Consider the following 11,231-nt stretch of genomic DNA (forward strand, 5'->3'; position numbering starts at 1 on the left):
CCCTTGTGCCTCGTTTTATTTGGTACCAGCTGGTACCGCTTGCTTTGGGGGTCCGGCTGAGGTATTTCATGTGAGCGAACGCCTCGAAGTTTAGCTCTACCCCGTGCATTTCACATCCGGCTACATAGCCCAGGATGTTGAACCAGGAGTTAGGGGCCAATTGCCAAAGCCCCACCTCGAACCCATAGAGGATTTGTTGAACAGTCGGATGCAGAGGAAATTGCAATCCAGCTTTGATGGCCGCCTCATAACTGCCAAAGCAGGCGTCCCTATAACTGGAGCCCTGAGGCCAGACGACGGTGTCCTCACCATCCGGCACAAATATTTGATAATTCGGACCCATTGTGTGGTCCGAAAGGAAAGTCTCTTTTCGCTCATTCATGGCCTTAATTAGGCCCTTTGAAACGTGAAAGTAATATGGAGGGTTCAACTCCCTATGAGAGGCGGATGGCTTCGACCAGCCTTCCCCCTTTTTAGCCGCATGAGAGTCTCTCGCCTCATGTAATCGACTGTGCCTCTCTTCTGAGCTTATAGAGAGGCGGCTCGACGAACTAGAGTTGGAATCACTATCACGGGAGTCCAAATCTTCCCCATTTCCTAAAGGGGCCGACCCCTCTTGTTCTTCGGGGGTCACCTGCCGACTGGCCAGGTTAACAGCGAAATGGGAAGGAACTACCTTAGCTCCCTCCTCAGAGCTCTCGGTAGAAGGGCCGCCTTAGGTCCCTGTAGTATCAGGCGGCTGGTCCGATGTTTCACTAATCGGAACCCGGAAAGAGGAGCCATCAGAGTTTTCTATTCTCTTGGTTTTCTTTGTTCATGCCATACTGTCCTGCATAGATACAAAGACAGTTGGATTCCGGGACTTGCGCAAAGTTTGAATTACCACAGGGCAGTCGGCACCCCTAGTCCTAGACTCAGCCGTCCCCGGTGATCGGCTGATTGCTAACCTAGGTCGTGCCGGATGCTTTTGAGGTCTCATTTTTAAAAAGAAAGAAAAAGTACAAAAGCAAAGAAGAATAAAGGAGCAGACGGTTACCTGAAACTTAAGTTCTGAAAAAAGCTTGAATGAAGTAGGCGCCTAGTAAAACAGTCGTCCTGGCAGGTCAGAAGTTGCAAAGTGTCAGAGCTCAAGTTCAGGGGTCCGAGAGTTCTCTTGAAAAAGTTCGCAAATGTGAACAAATGACTTGAGTCGCCTTCAATTTCAAAAAAAATGAGCGGGAAAAATGCTCGGCCCGTCATTGGGCGACACTTGTAGCAGGCCGTCGCCTGTTACAGGCCGACACTTGTCACAGGTGACATGTGAACATTTAAGTGCCACCTGTGAGGGGCAAATGATTAGGGGATTTTTCCCCACCAATCACCATCTGACAAGTGGACCAATCAGGTTCTGCCATGTGTCCGTCACATGGGCCAATAGGAGCCTGCCACGTGTCAAGCAGTGATTCGTCCACTATGGACCAATTATCACAAGACACGTGTCCTTCCCATGACACCTGGGATAACCGGCCACCTAGGCCCAATCCTTGGAAAAAGCCCAGTCAGCCTTGGGTTTAACTTAAACCTAGGAATTGGCACGCATCCCAAGGCATATAAATATGCACATTAATCCTCATTAAGGGGGATTACGTTCATTAATTACTCTCGCCTAGAGAAAAACACTTACCTTTCCGCATTAATTACTCCTTAAACAAGTACTAACTTGACCGTCGGAGGCGGAGCTCCACCCACCCAGAGTCTCCGTTTGTTTTGCAGATACAGGCGTCTGGTTCTACTCTCGGAATTGTAACTCTCCCGTAAGACATCAGAAAACCCCGAAACAAGCCTCAAATGAGGTTGAACCCTAACCTCCAAGAGGTTTTCAAGAAAGAAATCTTGAAATTGCGTGAAGCGGACATAATCTATGCTATCTCCGATAGCAAGTGGGTTAGCCCGGTTCACGTGGTTCCAAAGAAAGGTGGAATGACCATCATTAAGGGAGAAGGAGGAGAGGAAATCTCCACTCGGACGGTGACCGGGTGGAGAATGTGCATCTATTATAGGAGGTCAAATAAAAATACAAAGATGGACCATTTTCCTCTCCCCTTCATGGACCAAATGTTGGAGAGACTCTCTAACCATGCTTTCTTTTATTTCTTGGATGGATATTCCGGGTTTTTCCAAATCCTTATCCATCTAAATGATCATGAGAAAACTACTTTCAAATATCCATATGGAACATTTGTATACTAAAGAATGCCATTTGTCATTCGGGTTATGCAATGCTCCTTATACTTTCCAACGATGCATGACTTCCATTTTTTCCGAGATGCCTGAAAATAAGATTGAGGTATTCATGGATGATTTTAGTGTTGGTGGCTCGTCTTTTGACAGATGTCTTTATAATCTTAAAAAAGTTTCGAAAGGTGTCAAGAGACGAGTTTGGTTTTAAATTGGGAGAAATGCAATTTTATAGTCAAGGAGGGTATTGTACTGGGAAATAAAGTATCAAAAAAGGGCATTGAGGTTGATTCTGCCAAGGTTTCGGTGATTGCAAAATTGGCCCCTCCTACACCCGTTACGGGAGTGAGAGCTTTTCTAAGGCATGCCGGTTTTTACTGGAGGTTTATCAAAAAAAACTTCATCAATCGCCAAACCTTTGACAAAATTACTCAAGAAAGATGTTTTGTTTAACTTTGATGAGGCTTGTCTTGAGGTATTTCAAAAAATCAAGGAAACTCTCATTTCCTCTCTTGTTGTGCAAGCTCCGGATTGGAGCTTGCCTTTTGAGCTAATGTGCGATGCGAGTAATTTTGTAGTAGGTGCGGTGCATGGGCAAAAGAAAGAAGGAAGATCTCATGTCATCTACTATGCAAGTAGAACACTTGATGAAGCTCAAAAGAATTACACAATGACGAAGAAGGAAATGCTTGCGGTTGTGTTTTCCATGGACAAGTTTAGGTCCTATCTTATATTCTCCAAAGTTATTCTGTACACGGATCATATAGCAATTCGCTATCTTAGGACCAAGAAGGAAGCTAAGCCACGTCTCATCCGTTATGTTCTTTCACTCCAAGTTTTTGACATGGAGATGAGAGATAAAAAGGGAGCAAAGAACTATGTGGCGGATCATTTGTCTAGGCTTCCTTTTGAGAACAAGGAGGATGTGCCAATCAACGAAGAAGTAGGATTTGAAACTCTCATGGCTATGGCTTCAACATCTAGCCCGTGGTATGCGGATATAGCCAATTATCTTGCTTGTGGGGTCATTCCCCCGGAGTTTTCTTCTCAACAAAAGAAGAGGTTTTTCAATGAAGTGAGGAGGTACTTTTGGAATGACCCCTATTTGCTTAAGTAGTGTGGAGATGGCCTCTTGCGGAAATGTGTTCTGGACCACAAGATCGAAGGAGTTCTTGAGCATTGACACTCATTACCGTGTGGAGGACATAGAGGAGTTGATAAGACGATGGCAAAGATTTCTCAATCTCTCTAATGGTGGCCAACGATGCATAAGGTTGCCCATAAGTTCGTTTCATGATGTGACAAGTGCCAAAGAAGTGGTGGCATAACCAAAAGGGATGAGATGCCTCAACAAAACATTTTGGAAGTTGCGCCATTTGATATTTGGGGTGTCGACTTTATGGGGCCTTTTATCTCTTCATGTGAGAATTTGTATATCTTGGTAGAGGTGGATTATGTTACTAAGTGGGTTGAAGCTATACCCTCCCCTACCAATGATCATAAGGTTGTGCTTAAATTTCTCAAGAAAATCATCTTTCCGCGGTTCGGGGTTCCTAGGGTGCTAATTAGTGATGGAGGCTCCCACTTTACTAAAAAGCAATTCGAAGCTCTTCTTAAGAGATATGGGGTTAATCACAAAGTTTGTCTACCTTACCATCCTCAAACCCATGGGCAACTGGACATTTCAAAAAGAGAGATCATAAACCTTCTCGAAAGGATGGTGAACAAGTCTAGGAAGAATTGGTCCCTTAAGCTTGACAACACGCTTTGGGCCTTGCGGACGGCATACAAGACTGCAATTGGTACAACCCCTTATCGGTTAGTCTATGGGAAGGCTTGTCATTTGTCGGTTGAGTTACAGTAGAAATCTTGGTGAGTAATCAAGGAGGTAAACATGGATATGTTGTTGGCCGGTGAGAAGAGATTGCTCAAACTCAACGAGCTTGAAGAGCTTAGATATGATGCCTACGAGAACTCGAGACTATACAAGGAGAAAACCAAGAAATGGCACGACCAACATATAAGGAACAAGAGCTTGAAGGTTGGATATAAGGTGTTGTTATTCAACTCTAGGCTCTGTTTGTTTCCCGGAAAGCTCAAGTCCAAAAGGTCGGGACCTTTCGTGATTTCAAGGACTACTTCTTATGGGTCTTTTCAGTTGGAGGCGGGAGACAATAAGTTCATGGTTAATGGTCATCGTTTGAAGCACTACTTTTGCAAGGATGAAGTTGGCTTGATAGAATGTACAAGGCTTGATCAATTAGATCCTAAGCCACCTCTTGGATGATGGTTTCTCATGGTCAAGCTAGTGACCTCAGAAAGAAGCGCTTCTCTGGAGGTAATCCGAGTTCTCAAACTCTTTTGGTCTTGTACTTCTTTTATTTAGTCCATCTTGGTTGATTTCTCTCTAGATTCTTATTGCGTGCTTTTTGTTTTTCTTTTTTTTAGGCACTTGAATCTTTGGGCATTTAGTTTACAAATTTGAGAATGAAGGTGTTAAAGGGGAGTTATGAATCAAAAGAGAAGATTGCAATTGGATTTTAGTCTCAAGTCTTAAAGCGTTTATTGTGTTTCTAGAGATGCCCTGGAGATGACCAGGAGAGGGCTCTCCATGAAGACCCGCGGGCGCGGCAATATGGTTCTGCGAATTTTCGCCCTTTTTCCTGAGCATTTCCGAAATCCCTTTTTTCCCCAAATTCAATTTTTGCTTATTCTCTCTCTCTAAACCCCCAATTGTTTTCATACCCTAACTCCTTCCACCTAAAAATCTCATCAACATTCATCATAAAACCATAAAAAATAATCAAATTTCCTCACTTTCTCTCAAATTTTCTCATCAAAGTCCGAAATTTCACCATTCAAGACCCCGTTTTTGGTGTTCTTCACATTCGAATGGCTCTAGCATTTCCACCATTGAAGGGACCTTGAAGGTGGCTTGGAATTCTTCTTCAAAAGACTAGTTGGTGTAGTTTTTGGCACTCATTGTTGGTATACCTCTTTCCTACTCTAGTTTTTCTTTGAATTTGAAGAATTTCCTTTGTTGAGAAAATTACTGTTTTGTGAATTTCATGTGGGAATATTTGATGTTTGCATGCCTATTTTGTGTTGGTTAATCTTATTAAGCATGTTTGATTATTGATTTCTTGTTGACCTTGTTAATTGTTGTTGAGTTGTATTGGTTGGTGATTTCGAAAGTGCGCTGATTGTGTTGGAGTATTAAAGTAGGGGATTTGTTGTTGTGATTTGTGTGGTGTCTGATTGAAATTTGGTGTTGATAAAATGGTGTTTGGTTCAAAGAAGAGAAAAAGTGGGAAAAAACCTCAAGGTTCAACATCCAAAAACCCCCAACCAAATGAACAACCTACTCCACCACCTTTGCCACCCCTCAAATTCCACAATAAAGATCACAAATCCGTCTACAACAAAGCACCAACCCTCTACAACAAAGCTTGGCATAGACGACGATTGTTGGTTCCTATTCAACAATCTTAGGTTATGCTCATTTGTGACAAGGCCTACCGGACCTATAAGGAGCCCACTCTTGAGTTCCTAGCCTCCTTTGAATGTCATGCCGCGGGGGATAAGGACCTTGCCATCTCTTTTCAACTTTTCAAAAAAAAAGAGACTGTTAACCTTCGCCAATTTAACCAACTATTGGACCTTAACCCGGACGCCGACATGTTCTTCCCCGAGCACAAGGTCTTTCGTGATTATAATCCCCTTTCGTGTTGGAAAGTCATCTCAAGGATGGACGCCTTCAATGTCAAGTATTCCTTGGCCACTCAAATCATGCACCCGTTCATCAGACTTCTACGTCGAATCCTCGGGTACATGGTCTTTAATAAAAAAGAATTGAGAAAGATCACGACGGAGGAAATTCGAATTTTGTGGCTAGCTACACAGCTAGAGTTAGGGCATAGAGTGAATTTCGGATTCATATTCACCAAGTGCATTGAAAAGGTTCTCTCAGGTACAAGAAAAGGGGAGATACATTTCGGTGGGATGATCACCCTGTTGGCTGAGAAATTGGGTCACATGGACAAGTTGGATTCTTGCACTCCCATTGGAAGAAGTGATGGAAGTGATATCTGGCTCGATCTTGAACAATTGAAAACGATGAAATTAATTGTAAATACGGAGGATAGAGGGAGGACTTGGAGTTTTCTAGTCTCCCACGAGCATCACTGTCACCTCCCCAAGCCGAGTTCACTTCTTTCACATGGGAGGGGGTTAATCACCCTTGGTGGGTCAGGAAGGATTCGGGTGTCCTCTCGGTTGCAAGGATGGAAGAAGGTGAAGGTCATGATGAAAGGCATGAGAATGAAGAGGATGAGAATGAGGCGGAGGTGATCCCTCTAAGTCAACAACAACAACAACGTCAGCAAAGACAAGGAAGACATCATCAACAACAACAACAACAAATTCAACAACAATTTGACTACCATCAAGAGATGGCGGCGATGCGAGCCCAAATGGAGAGCATGCAACTCGGCATGAAAGGTATGATCGCCTCCCAACAACACCATTTTTTTCCAAACCAATGCCTTATATGATGCTAGAGTACGTAGTGGGGATGTCACTCCCCCTGTAAACTACCCTTATGTGCCGGCCCAACAAGGGTCCGTGCCATCATTTGAGGGTGACAACCAACCTATGTACCCTTACTGGTAGGGTCCCTCGGACCCTAATGTGCCAAGGCTTGACTTTCCCGATGAGTCCGGTCATTATGGCTACCGGGTTTCAGGTGGGAGTGATTACCGAGGTAACCCTAACTACCCCTACGTTGAACCCTCTTACCCCTGGCCTCTAGCTCAACCCGAGCCATTTGAACAGTTATCCGCATCCCAACTAGATCTTTTTGAGGGTCATTATGGGTGGCCTCCCGGTTAAACCTGAGGTTGGGATCCCCATGGTCCCCCCTCGGGCTTTTCATAGGATAGTTGGAATGTGGATGACGGTGGTGCCGGCCCTAGTGTCCAATAGTTTCCCCCCCTGTTTGTTTCTCCCTCCCTTTTTGGTCCCTCCCTTTCATTCCATTTACATGTGAAGCATCGGGGACGATGCTCTTATCTAGTGTGGGGGGGGGGGTGTTTGAATCAAAAGGTAGTGTTTTTGGGTAAGTGTGGGGGAAGGCACCAAGGACGCATGGGAATGATGAGGGGATTTGGTTTTGGGTCTTGTTGTTGGGTGTTGTTGGTAAGCTCTTGGCAGCATTGTTTTTGTTTATTGTTGATGATGTGTATTTTTATGATGATGATGATGAGGATTTGAGATTGAGTTATGTTTGGGTAGTTAGTTATGTCCAAGAATTCGAGTTGATAGATCTTTCTTTCTTTTTCCATCTAACTTATTTCTTTATATAGTGTTTGTTTTAATTTTATCTCTCACTTTTGTAGCTTTGAAGAGATTGGGAAGACACATATGGAGACATGGTAAATCGTAAGGTTGCTTTATATATCTTCAAGAGACATATGGGTGAGATCTTTTCTTTACTTTTCTCTTTTCTTTCTTATAGCGTGCTTAGTTTAGGACTAGTATAGGAAGAAGTTGAATGGTTCGAGGTTGTCCGCATTTGGTTCCAACAAACCTGGGATCGTTAGTGTTGATACCGAACGATCATTGTATGTCGACTGAGATTTATTTGGATTTCTATGCCTCATGTGTGAACCTCTTTGATTTCTTCCTTATTTTGTTCTGTTTTAAATTTCTTTTGTGTGACAAACATGATTATTGCAAGATGATATGAATGTGTTTTGGAATTTGCTTGTACATTTGGACTTTGTTTTCTTGATGACGCGCCTTAGATTGCTTATTTCTTCTTAACTTTATGATGAGATGCACGGTTTGAAGTTGCCTTTGGTTGAATTAGACGAACCTTAGCTACGGTAGCAAGGTTAAGAACTTTTGAAGGAGTTTGAACCCTTAGTTCATGGGAAGTGGTAAGATGGGGTTGCTCCCTATAGTGGATTTGAAGCCCTTTAGTTGGCATTTACTTTAGTTTTTCATCCCTTGTAAGTTTTATTTTGTTCAAGCCTTCATCAATTTGTTGTGCGGCATTTTAGGATCCTCGATTATGCGTGTCTTAATCCTTGTGTTGATTTCTAGCTCCCGAGATTGTGACCTGGCACTTTTAGGGGAGGAAAAGGGCACCTTTTCTCATTTTCTATTATGTTTTCTTTTGTTTTGTTACAAATTTGATTTTCTATTTGCACCAACCTTCTTACTAGCCAATTTGAGCCTAATGTTTCCCATTCTTGTCTTATACCGCATTACAAGCCTAAGGACCTATGTTTTACCAACCCTTTTAGTTAGTGAAGCATTTGGTGTGTGAGGATAATGTAATGAGCGTAGGGAATATGAGCAAGAATTATGTGGAGAATTGGTTTGGAGCAAAGAGTTGAAATTTAAGCTTGTATATGAACATGCAAGAAAACTTAAGAAGAAAGATGCAATCTAAGAAAAGCTTGTATATGAACATGCAAGAAAAGCTTGAAGTTTTTTTTCTTTTCTTTCTTTTTTTTGATGAGTGGCATTTATGCCACCATTTCACCCTTTCTCACTAGAGAATTCCCCCGATTTTTCACTTGTTTATACTTCTTCCTACCGTTTTTACCTTTATTTTAGTTACTTTAGCTCCCTCTCGTGTTTTTCCTTCTCTTTTATCTTTTCTTTTACTTTTTACCTTTTATTCGTGTGTTTTAATAGCTCCTAGCACTCGTGGGCGAATTATGGATTGCTAAAGGAGTTGAAGTAATTTATGGTAGCTTGCTCGGGGAAGAGGAGATGCTGCAAAGGAGAGAGCGCGCTGCTATAGGTAGCCGCGGGCGCGGACAGGTGCATCCTGAGCTACATAGAAGTTTCTGGATATGGCTTGGAGAAGGGCGTGGCTCAGAGGGCCGTGGGCGCGAGCGCGGAGAGCTAGGTTTTCCCAACTTCTTACCCACGAAGGAGAGGGCGCGGCAGCTAGACTACAGAGGCCTCTCCCATGCCTGTTTTCCTTATTTTAACAAGAGACTATAAATAGTCTTTGGCTTGAATCTTCAAGGTATCCACTATTCCATTGACATCAAAAACACTTTGTAGAGAGAGAATATGAACATCTTTTAGAGAGAGAAAATAGCTAGTCTTCAAGTTTCAATCTTTGTAATCAAGATATTTAAGTTTTCTTAAAGATTATTGCAACTATTTCATGTTTTGCTAATCCCTCAACATTTATAATAGTAATCTCTTTTCCTTATTCTCTAATCTTTAGTTTTATTGTTCTTATTTGTGATTTCTTCCATAAATTTCCTTGCTTTCTCTTTGATTTAAAATCATGTTAAGTTTTGTTAGGATTGAATACATGTTTACTTTAGTTGTCATGGCTATTTTCCTTTCTCTAGCTTAGATTTCTAGCTAGGGAAGGGGGTGAAAATCATGTTTGTTTGAGTTTCTATTGATTATCGCTTGGGTTTTTCCTTGAGTTGATGATTTGTGCTTAAATATGCTTGGAGTTATTGTTCTGCACCTTTAACCCCAATGTTTTTGCCCTAGATTAGATGCATGAGAATGATCTAGTTTAGGTTTGATTGATTTCATCAACTTGCTTCGAGTAATTGCATGAGAATGAATTATTTTGAGTAGAGTTTGTACTCCTTGGCATGAATCCATATTGATTTTCATAGTTGTCTTGTTGATCATGATTGGAACCCCGTCTCCCTAGTGCTTTTCGACCATATTATCTTTTGTGTAGATTTTGTACTTCTTGGCTTGAATCCATATTGATTTTCATAGTCCATGTGAGCAAAAAAAAAAATAAGTTCAAGCACAAATTCGGAAATTAAATGAAGAAAAAACATATATTCTTGTCTATGATCATACATGACTTGATTCTTGACCACTTCACATGAAATTTGTTCCCATATATTCCTTAAACATGTCACAACTATATAGAACAAACAAATTCATGAAAACAAGTCGAATCGAATACCCCCAATTTCAAATATTAGGGTTCTTCTTTCGATTTTCCCCATTTTGATGACCAAATTAAAAGTTTGGTACAATAAACAAGGATAAAGATTTACTTTCCTTCGCTTCAAACGACGGCAAAAATGAAGCTCTAGGGAAAGAGATCGAAAACGGAGAATGACGAAGAAGTGCACGAGTCGCGGATTGTGTTTCTTCCAGAATTGTTCATTGTTTATGTTCCGCGTGCAACTCAAAAAGTTGTGCAAGACAATTGCGCGCCAAATCTAATATTACGCGCGACACTCAAGCGCAACCCTCAAAGTTGCGCGCGGATACTTGTCAGTCAAACTAACTATTTCCCGAATTTTGTTAAGTCTTCCAAACCAAACGTTTTAGCTCGTTAAATTTGTAGCTCACCAGGCTTTCTCTTGAAGTTTTAAAGACCTTCAAAAACCTTTTAATTTCATTGCATTAGTAGTTTATTTTCTTCTTTGATAGTTTTTTGCATCATCCTACATGTGCACCGTGCTTTGTGCCTATCCTAAGCATATGTTTTAGATGTTTTTCGGAAAAAACATCTAAAACATATCACGAGTGGTGCTTTATGTAAACACCCCCATAAAAAGTTTTACATTTTCTTGTACTACCCTTAAAGAAATGTCACGTTTTTTGTGTTTTTGTTGTAACTTAGCAAAAATACCGTGTACATACAGCATAAAATTTTATGGCGTACGTACACTGTAAAATTGTATGGCATATGTGCTGCGTAAAATTACACTAGCAACGTGATCTGCCTCCCGTAAAAAACGATAGAACCTCTATTTCTTTTAAGGCGTTAACTTAACAAGTCGACAAGGCGTGCCAAAGCATCGGGGCCAGACGACCCCCGCTGGAAGCAAATACGGTTAGCTTGAAAGCTGTCTTGATTTATCGGACAATTAGGGTGTTCGACCACCTGTTGCATAAAGAGCGGACGCAACTAAACCTGCACCTATTTAGACACATGCCCCCAGAGACGCGTGTTTTCATCTTTTGGACAAAACTGCTGAGAAAGCTGCCGATTTTCT

The 11,231-nt window shown here is 41.8% G+C and overlaps 1 protein-coding gene across 1 annotated transcript; it reads left to right on the forward strand.

The window, feature by feature from the left end:
• The first annotated feature begins 4,111 nt into the window (after positions 1-4,111).
• Positions 4,112-4,504, forward strand: LOC110703787. Its single transcript, XM_021881568.1, has one exon. It carries the CDS (start codon positions 4,112-4,114, stop codon positions 4,502-4,504), a length of 393 nt encoding a protein of 130 aa, XP_021737260.1.
• Positions 4,505-11,231: the final 6,727 nt, after the last annotated feature.

This window comes from Chenopodium quinoa, unplaced genomic scaffold (assembly GCF_001683475.1).
Source record: "Chenopodium quinoa cultivar QQ74 unplaced genomic scaffold, ASM168347v1, whole genome shotgun sequence".
NCBI classification, from domain to species: Eukaryota; Viridiplantae; Streptophyta; class Magnoliopsida; order Caryophyllales; family Amaranthaceae; genus Chenopodium; species Chenopodium quinoa.

Bases quoted from the DNA above. Each gene is read 5' to 3' on its own strand.
- LOC110703787 (XM_021881568.1), top strand. From the start codon at position 4,112: ATGGATATGTTGTTGGCCGGTGAGAAGAGATTGCTCAAACTCAACGAG.